Below are 15,071 nucleotides of genomic sequence, written 5' to 3' on the forward strand. Positions count from 1 at the left end.
GTACACTGTAGGTTATTGTCTTTATTGTGATCGGTACCAGTATTAATTCTGTGTTACAAGGTTACTGAATGAGTAGTTAGGGGTAATTAAAAATTAACCCGTTAGGAATAGAGCTGTAATTCCTTTATTAATTAAGTTCCCCTGGAAGCGTTTCTAAATTATCACACGTTACTGAACGAGTAGTAAGGGTTAATTAAAAATTAACCAGTTAGGAATGGTGTTGTAATTCCTTTATTAATTAACTTCTCCTGGAAGCGTTTCTCAATTATCACACGTGTGGGTGTGGTGTAACGGTGAAGTGATTCGCATATTGTGTAACTAGACACCTAGAGATTAACTAATTAAGTGATCAGTTCTGGGTTGTTATTATTGCTGTTATTAACTACTACGGCTGTACATTTGTCAGCGTAGATAATACAGATTCCAAAGTGTATTGTGTTTTGTTGTGTTTCTAGTGAGCTAAACGTGCTATAATAATATATACTTTATATAAGATCGTATCTCTGATCATACCTAGAGACGAGCCATACTAGGGTTTAACAGCCTGTTACAGAGATATCTAATAGATATACAAGTAGGAGAGACATTTTGATAATCGTGTTTTATTCGGTTACGGGAATTATAGAATCCCCGTGACAGTAATCAACAATAGTGAGATGACATTTGTTTAGTTTTTTTGTTAAATTTTGTCGACACCGTAACTTTATGCCATTACGATTTTGATAATAGCCATATATTCAAAATAAAATAGCTTTAAAATCTACTGAGGTGTTGCTAAACAAATATTTCTTTGCACACCTATTTCATCTTGTAGCTATTTAATTGTGTGAATATGCAATTGTGTGTGTTCAACATTCTACTTCCGTGGCAACTGGAAGATTTCTCAGTGTTCCATGTTAAAACAAATAAAATATTTTCATGCCGTTTTGCTCTTTGATGGGCTATTAAAAATATGAATCAATAGATGTTCATCACATCTGAAATATTTAGATTTTTTATTATAAAAAAACGAAGTATGTCAACACAGTAACATGCAGTCGTTGCAGAGTTAATCAGATATTTAAATAACCATTTGATAGATGTGAAATAGCTTTAAATAGATATGGAATAATTTTAAAATGTGCAAAGGTATCGTTAAACAAACATTCATTTTGTATCAATACATTTGCCGTTTTAATTAGATGAACGTGTCATTATATCTAACTTATGATTTTTATAGGAACTGGAAACTTTTTTTGTTGATCCATGAAGATACAGCTCAAATATTGTCCTTCGATTTCACTGGTCAGGGAGCCAGGGCTGAACTTTTTGGTTAAGGTGAACCCTTCTGCTATACCTTTTAAACCATTTTTTATTTGAAGTTTATCATCTCAGGAGTTATGAAATGGTGATCTGCTCTGCGAAATCCATTGCAAATTTAATATAGAGAACTTATTTCGTGGGCACCATAGAATTTTCTAAAACTTGTTTTTATAAAAAGTTGTTTATGGAAAGTTGTATCACAAATGATGCAGAATAACAAAATATATTGTTTTAGAGTAGATAAACCATGAGAAAAATGTGTTTTTGTCTTTAAATAGTTAAAAAGCAAAATACATCTATTACGTTTCCGGCGACGTCGGCAAGGGTGTCAACATTTACATTTAACTCGAACGTTAAATTTATGTTTAGCCCCATTTCTCAAAAACTATTAGTTCTACTTCATTGAAACTTAGTTTATAACTGTGCCTATGTATGTTTATTACAATGCATGTTTAAAACATTATTTCGAAATGTTCGATTTTAATTAAAGTACTATTAATTAGCATTTATATCAAGTTTTCGCATTTATGCCCATTTTTGGCACGTTACAAGTTTATAGTTAATCTTTGTTCATCCAAATGTTTTTAAACAATTTGAAGTTCATTAAGTTACAATTTAAACAATTTGAAGTTTATTAAGTTACAATTTAAAAGTTAATTGATTTGCCATTAACGTGCATAGTATTGGGTATCTCTCATGGGCGTATGGGGACTCTTTGATTTAGGGAGGCTGGAGGGGTTGATTTGCCCGAAATTTTACCCAGATAAAAACTGCCCGAATTTTCCCCACTGTTTTGCCCGAATTTGGGGGGGGGGGGTGGGGGTGGGGGGCGAACCTGATCTACATGACGTCGCCAGAATACTCCTGGTGCAACTTCCATTCTATATGAAACTGGTCCTGTTCGACTTCGACTGTTCCAGGTATCCACTTATCTGTCCCGCGATAATCTCTGGTGATAACATTATGTTCTTCCATGAATGTTCGGCTTCGTGCAGGTCTAGATTCCTGCATAATCCTTTGTTTCGACTTTACAAGTTGCTGCAAATATGGTCCTATCAAGTCGAGTCGAGTTTGGAGATTATGACCAACAAACAGTTTTGCTGGTGTTTCACTTGTAGTTGTTTGGGGGTGCATTGCGATATGCAATTAGAAAGTTCGCTACTTTCTTTTGCACTGAACCACCATCTGGTTTTTTTTAGAACGCATAGCCACCTTGAATGATTGAACAAATCGTTTGGCAAGTCCATTAGTACTGGGGTGATACGGGGTTGATGTAATATGCTTAACTCCATTGGACTTAATGAAATTTGCAAATTTTTCTGAAGTAAACTGTGGACCATTATCACAAAGTAACTGGTCTGGCAGTGAATTTCGAGCAAAAATGGTACGAAGAACTTCCACTGTCTTTGCTGAAGTGGTTGGATTCATTTTAATTACTTCTGGCTATTTCGAATGCGCATCTACAATAATGAAGAACATTGATCCCAAGAAAGGGCCCTGCGAAATTCACATGAATTCTCTCCCATGGCTTTGTAGGCCATTCCCAGGGGTGTATAGGTGCTTTAGACGGTGCATTTTTGACCTCTTGACAACCATTACATCTTTTTGCCAATGTTTCAATGTTTTTCTCAATACCTGGCCACCATACATAGCTTCGTGCCAATGCTTTCATTTTAACAACACCAATGTGTCCTTCATGAAGCTCATCCAGGATTTTCTTTCGTGACGGTTTGGTATAATGATTCCCATGCCCCACAGTAGACATCCTTGATGTAATGTTAATTCGGTTCTGCAGTGGAAATATGGATCAAAATCTGGATCAGATGATTTCTCAGGCCATCCAGTCATAACCATGTTGTAAACTTTTGATAACACTGGATCTTTTTTTGTCGCACGCTGTATGAGTGAATGAGTAACTGGTGATGTCTCAAATTGTGAAATATGTAGCACCTCAACAGGATCAACACTCTGATCGATAGTCTCTTCTTCACTGTCGTCAACAGGTAGACGTGAAAGACAATCAGCATTCCGATACTTTTTAATATTTTAATATTCAATCTGGTAGTCATGACCTGCTAGAAATAATGCATATCTCTGTAGCCGTGCAGCTGTAGTCATTGGAATTCCTTTCCTTTGGGTGAAATATGGATACCAGAGGCTGGTGATCAGTTAGAAGAATGAACTCACTTCCAAAAAGGAAGATATGAAATCTTTTCACACCCCAGTCAATTTGAGAATCGTTCTTTTCTGCTTTCGTTCAAGTTCGAGAGGCATAAGCAATTGGCCTCTCCATGCCGTCATCCATTACATGCTATAGAACTGCTCCTAATCCAAATGGTGATGCATTACATGCAAGACGAATTGGCAAGCTTGGATTGTAGTATGTATAACTTTCGGTGAAGCTATCAAATCTTTGACTTTACATAATGCCTCTTCACACTGTGGACATATCCATTTTCTATTTCGTTGAAGAAGTTCATGAAGTGGGTGAAGCACTGTTGACAAATCTTCAAGAAATTGGTTATAGTAGTTAACCAACCCTAGAAATGTTCGCAACTGAGACGCATTCTCTGGTTTGGGTGCTTTTACCACTGCCTCATTTTTGTCCTGAGTTTTATGTAACTCTTCCTTGTCAATTTCATGACCACAGAATGCTATCTTACCTTTGAAAAATTCATATTTTTTTAAGCTTGATCCGCAAATTGTATTCCTCTAAGCGTTTCAAAACATTTTTCAAGTTTTGAAGATGCTCTTCCTCTGAACCACCCGTAATGATCATATCGTCAATGATACATTTGACTCCTTGCAAGCCTTGAAGTACCGTGTCCATAGCGCGTTGCCATATTGCTGGTGCTGATGCTATTCTGTACACTAAACGGTTAAAGCGGTACAGCCCCTTCTCTATGTTAATGGTCAATAAGTCACGTGACTCTTTATTAACTTCCATCTGCAAATAAGCCTGACGTAAACTTTGGGAAGCGTTCACCTGCAGCTAGTGATGCGAATATATCTTCAATGCGTGGCAAAAGATACTGATCCACTTCTAAAACTGGGTTAACCACACAATATGACTAATCCGTCCTGTTTTATGACAGGCACGACAGGTGTAGCCCATTCGCTGTAGTTGACTTTTGTTAGTATACCGTCATTTACCAAATTGTCAATTTGTGCCTCCATCTTTGGTTTAATGGCATATGGAACTGATCTTGCTTTCATGAACTTTAATTGTGAATCAGCTTTCAAGTTCAGCATTGCTTGAATACCTTTCAAAGTACCTCCGTCACTTTGAAAAACCGTCTTGTATCTATTTACATCTGACTTCACACCGTGTTTGTCATTTGACAGTTTTGTGAGTTGCAACATTTTAATTGACAACAAGTCAGAGGTGATCTGTTTCAGCCAGTCTCGACCAAATAAAGTTATATCTCCCTTTGGAACGACAGAGGTATGGGACAAAATAGAGGCTGTTAAAAATACTGTTAAATTACGTTACGGTTACTGTCGTAAGCTACTGACGTTTTTCGTCATTTTCTTTTTCATACACACAAGGCGGCTTGTTTCCTTTGATGTCCAGTGTGAAGAATGATTTTTTTTTTTTTTTTGTGTGGAAAAAAGTGCATTTGAAAATAACGGAGATAGGTGCAGTAAAATATAGTAGGGTGCGGGAAAATAAAGAGGGGCGCAGAAAATATTGGAGGGTAGCAGAACGTGAAAGGAGAGCGGCAAAATGCAATAGCGATGCGGGCCGCCCCGCTTAAATGAAGCAGCGAGAACACTACGTATCGGCGGCATTCTTTGTAACTCAATTCTCGCTCCAGCCAGTGCACCACGACTGGTACACCAAAGGCCGTGGTATGTGCTATCCTGTCTATCGGATGGTGCATATAAAAGATCCCTTGCTGCTAATCGAAAAGATTAACCCATGGAGTGGCGACAGCGGGTTTCCTCCCTCAGTATCTGTGTGGTTCTTAACCATATGTCCAACGCCCTATCACCGTAAATAAAATGTGTTGAGTACGCCGTTAAATAAACCATATCCTTCCTTCTTTGTAACTCAAAGAAAATGTTTTGTAGAATTTTGGTTCATTGTCTTTGATTATTCACCAATTATTTAAGAATTTTCAATGACCCACCATCTGTTATGGTGTTGACCAACTATCGGTCCTAGTTCCAGAAAAACACTTGATAAAAACTAATAAAACCCTATGTAAAGCTCGCTGCATGAATTTAAAATACATTCACCTGACCCCGGAGATAAGACATGACCATAAAACATATTTCAAAACCATTGTTTTCACAAAGGTACCACTATGCAAAGGGACACATTCTGGGAGAATGGGTCATGTACTTTTTTCAAACGGTTTTCAACTTTCAAAGATTATGACCCATAAGCTACCGGAAACCAACATTCCATGCTTGGCAGATGTTGGTTCTGATGTAGTCATTAAGTTCTGTAATTAACAGTGTAGTGAAGTGAAAGATCGCCAGCCCTTACAAACGTCTTTCCATGAATAAACCATCTGCTTGTTTGGTGTGGGGTTGTTTTGGGTGTGGATTTTTTTTTTTTTTGGGGGGGGGGGGGTTTTTTTTTTGGGGGGGGGGGGGTGTTTTGGGGGGGTGTTTGTGTGTGTGTGTGTGTGTGTGTGTGTGTGTGTGTGGTGTTAAATAATGAGTCGGATAGATTACATTCAGCAAAGAAACTGTCAAAGAACAATGATATTGATAATAATTGTAAATGATTTCCCAGAAAATATGTCAAGCACTAAAACAAATCATGTACATACCACAGTGTTGGAAGGTACGGATGAGGAAGAAGTTGAACTAATGTTAGTTAAGCAGAAATGTCTTTATCTGCCTGAAAGTACACGTGGCACATCAAAATAGTCCAAGTCATCTCGGTTCGGATGATCTGGTGTTTCTCCGATCTTTTAAGAATGGTGAACACGTATCTTTTCTTTACAACTTGAGCCAGCATTTGTCAAATAAGTGATTACCAGGACCCATTAGAATGTCATACTACTGGCCATTTTACTGGGATACATAAATACACAGTGTGTTATTGTAAAAGTTTGTCATTTGTTACTAGTAAGAATTTGCATATACAGAATTTACATGACATATTTCCATTCGGGGACATTTTTACCACGGGGTAATATGATTTGTACCACTTCATGACGTGGGGGGGGGGGGGGTGTGTCCACCAAGGGGCATGTTTAATCCCAGGCGTTAATGCGTTTACATTACGAAATTTATATCCTAAGGGTTACTTGTCCAGTTGGTTACAGTTACTTCTGGGGTAAATAGGGCTTCACACAGGAAAACGTCGCATTCACTATTAAAGTAACTTTATAAATTGGAGTAGAGGAACCTGGAGAGAGACTTAGTCGGGACTGCTAACTCAGATGGGTCCTTCGGAATTTTAGGTTTGTCAATTTGTAGGAGACTTGTTACGGCAAGGGCCGAGTTGGCCAGGAAGAGGAGGAAACGCTCGCTAGTCTTGTGTTTGTGCATTACGTTAAACCGAATGATGAAATCTATTGAATGTTGGCTCTTATTGGTTGTAGCTAAACGCAGGTCCATTGCCGTAGATACTGCCAATAGCTCAACACTGGCATAGCCAGGGTTTTATATTGGTGTTGATGGTGGTGGTGGTGGTGGTGGTGTGTGTGTGGGGTGGTGGTGGTGGTGGTGGGGGGGGCAACCCATATTAGTGTATGTATGTATTTATGTATGATTTTATAAAATTTAATACAATAAAAAAAAGTCTGATTGGGGGGTGGGTGGGGTGCATTGCCCCCGTGCCGCCCCCTTCGCTACGCCACTGTAGCCCAAGTCTCCCAGAACTTATTGTCCGGATTGAATATGTTAAATATCGATGACGCTAACCGTCAGTAGTTTATGCCATATCGTGAATCTTTATGCCATATCGTGAATTCATGTTTTGTTTGGTGTTTTTCATCTTTTTTGTTTTCAAGAAAAGTAAAGGAAAATTTAGATGATTATTCAGCGTTGACATCAGTAGGATAACTGTATAAACATCAGTATAGCATTGTGTGACAGTCCAATAGAATTAATTTGTATATATATATATATATATATATATATATATATATATATAAAGAGAGAGATAGAGAGAGAGAGAGAGAGAGAGAGAGAGAGAGAGAGAGAGAGAGAGAGAGAGAGAGAGAGAGAGAGAGAGAGAGGTTATTACCAGAGGCTCGCATAATACAATTTTTATTCCTAATATATGATATTGACGATACCGGGTATGGCCATGGTCAATGCTTTTGAACTATATGTAGTTGTCACTATGCTGTGCACCTCCTACCCTGTAGTCTATCACCGGCCTAAGAAAATGCACATAATATAGCGGTCAACCGGCCCTTGTGCTTCGTGATTTATACCAGTAGCGGTTCCAGGGGGAAGCTCTGGAGGTGTGTACATCTTTCTGAGCGTTACAAGTGCTAATACAACTCTAGCGAGTAACAAATTTATGATACATTTAATAGGCATTGATGGCCTCGCAAATGCCATTTTTAGTTACAGGCATTGATACAAATGCCATAATAAAGATACAAACATATATCATATTTAATACAAGTCTAACAATATCGCCCACTAATATAACAATTTGCTTTGAGGATGTCATTAAACAAAAATTCCAGTTTCCAGAGGGTGTCGTTAAACGTATTAGCATGGGATATATATAACAATATTTTCATTAACTATTTGATGATGTACGTTAGATATTAATTTAGCGGCACATAACACGACTGTGATTTTTCACTCTGTTACAGATTTCATATTCCGTGCAGACGTTTCTGAGAATGTTCCAACCGACATCCTTTCTGCCAGTAATCTGCATCGAGCTCTTCACGATCCTTGGATTGAACAGACTTCGAATTTTCGATTCCGCCACCAGCGATCTCGGGTGTGCATCCAGGAAGGGAAACAACTCGTTCTGAGTCCTGGTAAAGTCGTCTCTGGCTTCAAGTCTCTGGCAGTCAGGACACAGTCCAGGACCAAAGAGGTCGCAGTGCATGGAGTTCCGGTTGTTCAACAGATCATCCGGGTTGTCTTTTCGCGAACAAGTTGGAGTGAACATGTACATCTGCTGGGACAGCTTGAAGTCTGCGATGGACATCTTCTTCACGTGAGAGAGTGTGAAGCGTTCTGGTCGTCTGTTCTTCAGCAGTGACTTGGAGCGGTGGCGGGACGGGCGTGGATGTACTGCCACTGTGTCTGACGTGTCCACACACGAGCCGCGGTCTCGGTATTTCGACACGATGTCCTGAGCCTTGAACTCGTCAATCTGCTGAGCCTTCTTGGCGTTGGCTTTTCGTATTTCGCTCATCTCGATGATGCTCCTCATCACGTGGAAATCATTCTCTGTTCGTTTGTGGGTGAACGCAGCAGACGATTTGGGTGTTCTGCCCAGCGTCCTGAACTTTGATCTGTCCATGTGAATCTCTGGAAGAGTGCTATTTTTTACATACTGGAACTCTACCTGCAAAATCCAGGATATTGTTTTATGATTATTTTTGTTTTTAAATATCTGGGTCTCGACCCATACCATTGAAATTTAATTCGAAAAATGGCATATTATGAGAAGAGATGAAAGTAGTTTGTCCTAAATGCTGTCCTAAATGCTTAAATAAATAAATAAATATCTTACATTTTCAGTGCAATCAAAATATGTGATATTTTTAAGATCACATACTTTAAGAATTTGATAACTTTGCAAATTAGATGTAAATTAATCGAGGACAAGGCACTAGGTTTATTGACATTTAAGCAAACGTACTAGGTCCATAATTGACGTATGCATTCATAGTCATCAAAACTATTGAATTTTTATATTGATGTTTTGCCTTTACCATAGTTTGACGCCCAATAGCCGATGTATGTTTCGTGTTTGGGGTGTCGTTAAACATTCATTCATTCATTGATTTATTCATAGTCATCAAATAGAAACATTTCAATAGCAATTTTACACTGAAAGCTGTCCAGCGTTCAGAAATTTAAAAAAACGTTATGCACTAGTTCATTTTGATGTAAGGACATCTAAAATTACGTAATTCGAATTTAATTTCATTTTCATTCAAAATGTCACCGCGCCACATATTGTTACGTAATTTGAATATCTAGTAATGGCGGACTAAAATTAAAGTTGCGTGTACAGTTTAAAAAAACCCACGTTGTCTTATGTTTGACATTATATGATAAACAGATTATTACCCTCCCGTGTGTCAGTATCGTCACTTATATATATTAGGAATAAAAATAATGTATTAAGCTCGCCAGAGGCTCGCATAATACATTTTTTATTCCTAATATATGATATTGACGATACCGAAAAACACTCTGGTAATAAGATATATATATATATAATATATATATATATATATATATATATATATATATAGAGAGAGAGAGAGAGAGAGAGAGAGAGAGAGAGAGAGAGAGAGAGAGAGAGAGAGAGAGAGAGAGAGAGAGAGAGAGAGATTGGCAGACAGACAGACAGACAAAGGTTATTACCAGAGTGTTTTTCGGTATCGTCAATATCATATATTAGGAATAAAAATGGTATTATGCGAGCCTCTGGTGAAACACCACCACCCCCCCCCCCCCCCCTAAAACTAAATGATCAATTCTAAATACTAATTCTAAATTCCAAAAAGTCGATGGTCTTTCCTAAATGCTTAAATAAATACAAAAATATTTAATATATTCGCGAAGAAAGGTAAAGTGGATGTTTTATTCCATATATTTTAAGATGTATTCATATTACAACTTGACTATTATATAAAACATAAAACTGACAGGTAGAGTAGCGCACTTTGAAGTCTCACTGGACCGTCTGATAAACACTATATATCAATTCTGGCATATTTAACAACTAGCTAAGTATATAGTCGGCTATAAATATATACAAATGTAATATCGATTATTTAATAAAGTAAAATTGTATACTTTCAAACAAATATATTACCTTATTCTTGGGTGACAGCTGCATCGTCTCCATGTTGTTTTGACATTAAAAAACAAGTCCAAATAACGTGCGATTCGACATCATCTAGAAATAGCTACATATATACATAAGTACTAATGTATACATATATCACCCAACAAAGACATTGATTCAAAGCGCATTCAGAACACGAATCTACTTATTATACCACAACTAAGTGTGTAAATGGACACTTAAATGGAACCAAATGGTAGATAGGCATTTTGTTCGTCACGTAAAGCCGTCTACGGAGGAAATGAAAGCGAAATTCCACAAAGAGTGCATTGCTCTTCGCTTGCGTTTTGTATCTCGGGTGGCGAACAATGATATACGCTGCTAGGGTTTGTATCCGTTTTGTGTTGATTGATAATACCTCAATAATGGCGTTTGGTAAATAATTTTCTTGTCGGGAGAATCTAGGTGACTCTTTCTTCATTCCTTACCCGTGTGACATACATACACGCATGGTCAGTTTGCATAATCACACTGCTTTTACGAAATTTCTATTTATATATATTTTAAAAATTTATGTTTATATACATTTTTCTCTTTCTGTCACCAAAAATCTAAAGACATTGAACAGTAGTTATTTAAGTAAATTTAGAAGGATTGTGCACCTTATTTTATTGTTTGTTTGATTTGTTTCATTTTTGTTTTATTATTTTTATTTTTGTTTTATTTTTGTTGTTGTTTGTTGTTGTTGTTTTTCGGGGGGGGGGGGGGGGGGAGGAGGAGGAAGAGTTGTATGTACATGAAATGAAGTCATAGAGTTTGTTTCTTTTGGGTTTTCTTAAGTGAGGCAGAGGGGGGGGAGAGAGAGAGAGAGAGAGAGAGAGAGAGAGAGAGAGAGAGAGAGAGAGAGAGAGAGAGAGAGAGAGAGAGAGAGAGAGAGAGAGAGAATGAAAGAGAGAGGGGAGATATAGCTAGAGAAAGATGAATAGAAGGAGAGGTAGGTAGGAAGAGAGATGATATAGCTAACTGGATAGAGGAATGGGAGAGGCAATGTAAAGAGATGGACGGGGAGAGGCTAGATAGGGTAAAGATATGTAAACAAAATAATAAAAAATGTTTCACTTTTTGAAGCTGAATAATCATACACTTCGTTACGTCTTCGAGAGAGTTTTTAATGTTGATTTTCTTTTTAAGCCCATAGAAAAGAAAACCTATGAACAAACAATTTGAAAATCAACAGGTTGTACACACTGTCGAAGAACCCAATCTGATTAAAATTATCCCCACTGGTTATTACCTATTACCTGTGGATCTAACAGCACCCCGTTGGAGTTCATGTCCAGTTGACCTTTCATTCGACCAAACAAAACCTTTCTTGCAGAATCATACCAGTGATTTTAAAAGAATTTGAAAACATTCGGAATTATGCCAAGGGTATACGAAATGATTCGGGTGAATTACGAAGTATGCCGGAAACTAATTTCAATATAAAATTTTAATGCTGAACTTTCGTTTTGGAAAACAAACGTGATAGTATAGCCATAAAATCTATTTATTCTGGTACACAATCCAGAGTTTATTACTGCACTTTCCCCCCTGTTTTTTAATGTTGAAATCAGATTGATTAGAACCAATATCTCAGCACCCAAGACATCTTAGATTTTCTTGTCTGACTTAGTGCTTTGGTGTCATTAATGCACTAGATGGATTTTGCTTAATTAAAAGGAATGAAATATACAGACGAATTATTAAAGGAAAACAGGTGCAATGTTTATCGTTTTGCTTTGGTATTATTCTGTTCATGAAAGAAGTTTTTGTTGAACAGTTTACTTTTCACAGAAACAAATACACAGTTTGGTGCACTTCTAAAAGACACTTGCAAACATACGTAACCAATTGACCGCAGATTTTAGAAACCAAAGAACGCAGCACTGGCCGCTTTATCAAAAGTACTTACCCATCCCTGGAGTGGGTGCATGTTTGTCCACATTGTTTGGTGGATCATGGTGTTAGCTTGGTAGGATACCTGGTTTGAGTGATGCGGGTTGCCTACCAAGTTAGCGTTATAAATAAATTGAATGCCAAATGCCCTTTGTCTTCTTAAAAGTTATCGAGAACAGAATGATATCAAAGCAAAAACATGGCAAGTCTCACAATAGACATTGCAGCTTTTTACCTCAATAATTTGTAAATATGACTCTGTGTCGTTTGTTATGAAGACACATTAACAATTTTTGTATAACAATGACCAATTTAATTAGAGGGTGTCTGTTATTCGCATTCTACAAAGTTAAGATGACATATGTCCCTCCTACATGAAGTAGTAGTACCATTAATGAGAAGGTATCACATTTTTAAAATCACCATAATAACATGACCGTTTGACCCTTGTTAATTATTAATCCAAATTGTACACATCATTAATCGGTTTGTAGATGGGTTTAATATGAATATTTTGAGTGGTAATTTGTGAGAGTATGTTGATTGGTTGCAAAGTTGAGATGCATTTTGTTTTTCCTACCCAAACATATTTGTCAAGAATTTGTGCTCGCCTCGTTATGTTTACAGAATGATATTCACCAAAAGGTTACTCCTTACAAAAGTCTATCACATTAATTTATTAACTACACGCAAAACACCATGATATTATACCTGCCCAGGTGATACCAATTACGGTTGTGACCCATGGACTAATGTTGCCAGTATGCAGCTATTGCCCCATGATTGCGAGCTTCATCCAATGGAGTGGACCGGCCTCGGTGGCGTCGTGGCAGGCCATCGGTCTACAGGCTGGTAGGTACTGGGTTCGGATCCCAGTCGAGGCATGGGATTTTTAATCCAGATACCGACTCCAAACCCTGAGTGAGTGCTCCGCATGGCTCAATGGGTAGGTGTAAACCACTTGCACCGACCAGTGATCCATAACTGGTTCAACAAAGGTCATGGTTTGTGCTATCCTGCCTGTGGGAAGCGCAAATAAAAGATCCCTTGCTGCTAATCGGAAGAGTAGCCCATGTAGTGGCGACAGCGGGTTTCCTTTCAAAATCTGTGTGGTCCTTAACCATATGTCTGACGCCATATAACCGTAAATAAAATGTGTTGAGTGCGTCGTTAAATAAAACATTTCTTTTTCCAATGGAGTGGAGACAAAACCAGAGTCCTGGGCTATCGATTTTGTCTTTGCTTCGCCGTGGAGACGTCTTCGGTGATGTGAGCAGGAGTTGAGCCAATGACACGGCGTCACTTGGACGAGGTAGGCTATAAGATGAAACTCATCTCGAATCTGGGATTAGTTCTCATGCTAAACACTCGATAAAACGAAGGTAAGTTATCTGGGATTGGGGTTATTTTTAATTTGGTTTTCATTTTGAATCTCTCTTTTCTTTTCTTCTGTTTTTTTTAAATATTGTTCTATTTTGTTTTATATGTTGTTTTATTTTATTTTATTATTATGCCTTCCAGCTTAGAAATTTGGTATATCTGTGTATTCAAAAAACATATTTTCGATGGATATTTTTAAAACTTAGGTTATTCTTTCACTATCATTCTAGATAAGGGCGGAACGTAGCCCAGTGGTAAAGCGCCCGCTCGATGTGCGGTCGGTCTGGGATCGATCCCCGTCGGTGGGCCCATTGGGCATTTCTCGTTCCAGCCAGTGCACCACAACTGGTATATCAAAGGCCGTGGTATGCACTACCCTGTCTGTGGGATAGAGCATATAAAAGAACCTTTGGTGCTCATAGAAAAGAGGGTTTCCTCTCTCTATATCTCTGTAGTCCTTAACCATATGTCTAACGCCATATGTAACTTTGTCCCGACATTAACCAAAACCAAGTTCGCTGCCGTCGCCAACCCCGCCACTGCTGTGACCACCTACGACAGACATCTTCATTTAGTTTGAATTTGCACCTTAATGTTCACTTTTATCTCCATGTTGTAGCTGCTTATTCGCCGCTGCACGCCATTGTCTAATATACAGTTGGTGCACGAAATAAACTCGTTACACTGTCATTATCAACAATCAACTCTGTACGTTTCTGAGATTTATTTCCACATTAGCATTAACCTAAAACCGATGACAGTCACCAGTGGGGTGTTACTACCTGGTCACCTAAACTCAGAAGACATGGTCTGATCGGAGTCATCATAATGATATGCAATATTTTGGCAATTATAATTATATAACAAATAATTAGGCTATTATAATGATATGCAACATTTGGGCAGTTATAATATGCAACATTTACTGAATGTTTTAAATGAGTCACTCTAAGTTTGATCCAAGCAGTTCTTGCGAGCGCTCTACCTATTGTATAGATATAATTCTTTTAGAAGATTACATGACCACTTTTTACAAACATGGTATAATAATATTACTATTTCATCGAAAGTGTCTTGTTATAAACTGCCCAAATCAAATAGTGTGTTGGAAACATGTATAACAAAACGGTCCTGGTCGTAGTAGCCAAACTACACCCAAATACGTTCGTACGTACGAAAGAGGCACAGAAGAACAATATGTCAATTTGGGGTGGGGGCAAACCCTGAGGGCGGACGCACGACAAACTGAGTGTCTAGGGGGAATGGACCAAGCACATTTGTTTTGGTTAATATAATTAAACTAAATAAATTGGATTTCTCTTATTAAACTTCTTTCTGTAGATCGATCACCCATAACATTATCATTTGGATAGCCCTCATTTTGAAAATAGCTGTCATTTTATTCTGTATGTTGCATGTATAGTAAAAACAACAACAACCTATAACCTATAAATGTTTACTTTTAGTTCCTTTGAATGAGCCGCGT

At 37.8% G+C, this 15,071-nt stretch overlaps 1 protein-coding gene across 1 annotated transcript; it reads right to left on the minus strand.

The window, feature by feature from the left end:
* Window positions 1–7,752: 7,752 nt before the first annotated feature.
* On the minus strand, window positions 7,753–10,327 carry LOC121369874. The gene is made up of 2 exons (XM_041494951.1): window positions 10,295–10,327; window positions 7,753–8,809 (listed from the first exon to the last, which is right to left on the minus strand). Exons 1-2 carry the CDS (start codon window positions 10,325–10,327, stop codon window positions 8,057–8,059), a joined length of 786 nt encoding a protein of 261 aa, XP_041350885.1. The 3' UTR covers window positions 7,753–8,056.
* Between the last annotated feature and the right edge of the window lie 4,744 nt (window positions 10,328–15,071).

The sequence above is a fragment of the Gigantopelta aegis genome, chromosome 4 (assembly GCF_016097555.1).
Source record: "Gigantopelta aegis isolate Gae_Host chromosome 4, Gae_host_genome, whole genome shotgun sequence".
Lineage (NCBI taxonomy): Eukaryota > Metazoa > Mollusca > Gastropoda > Neomphalida > Peltospiridae > Gigantopelta > Gigantopelta aegis.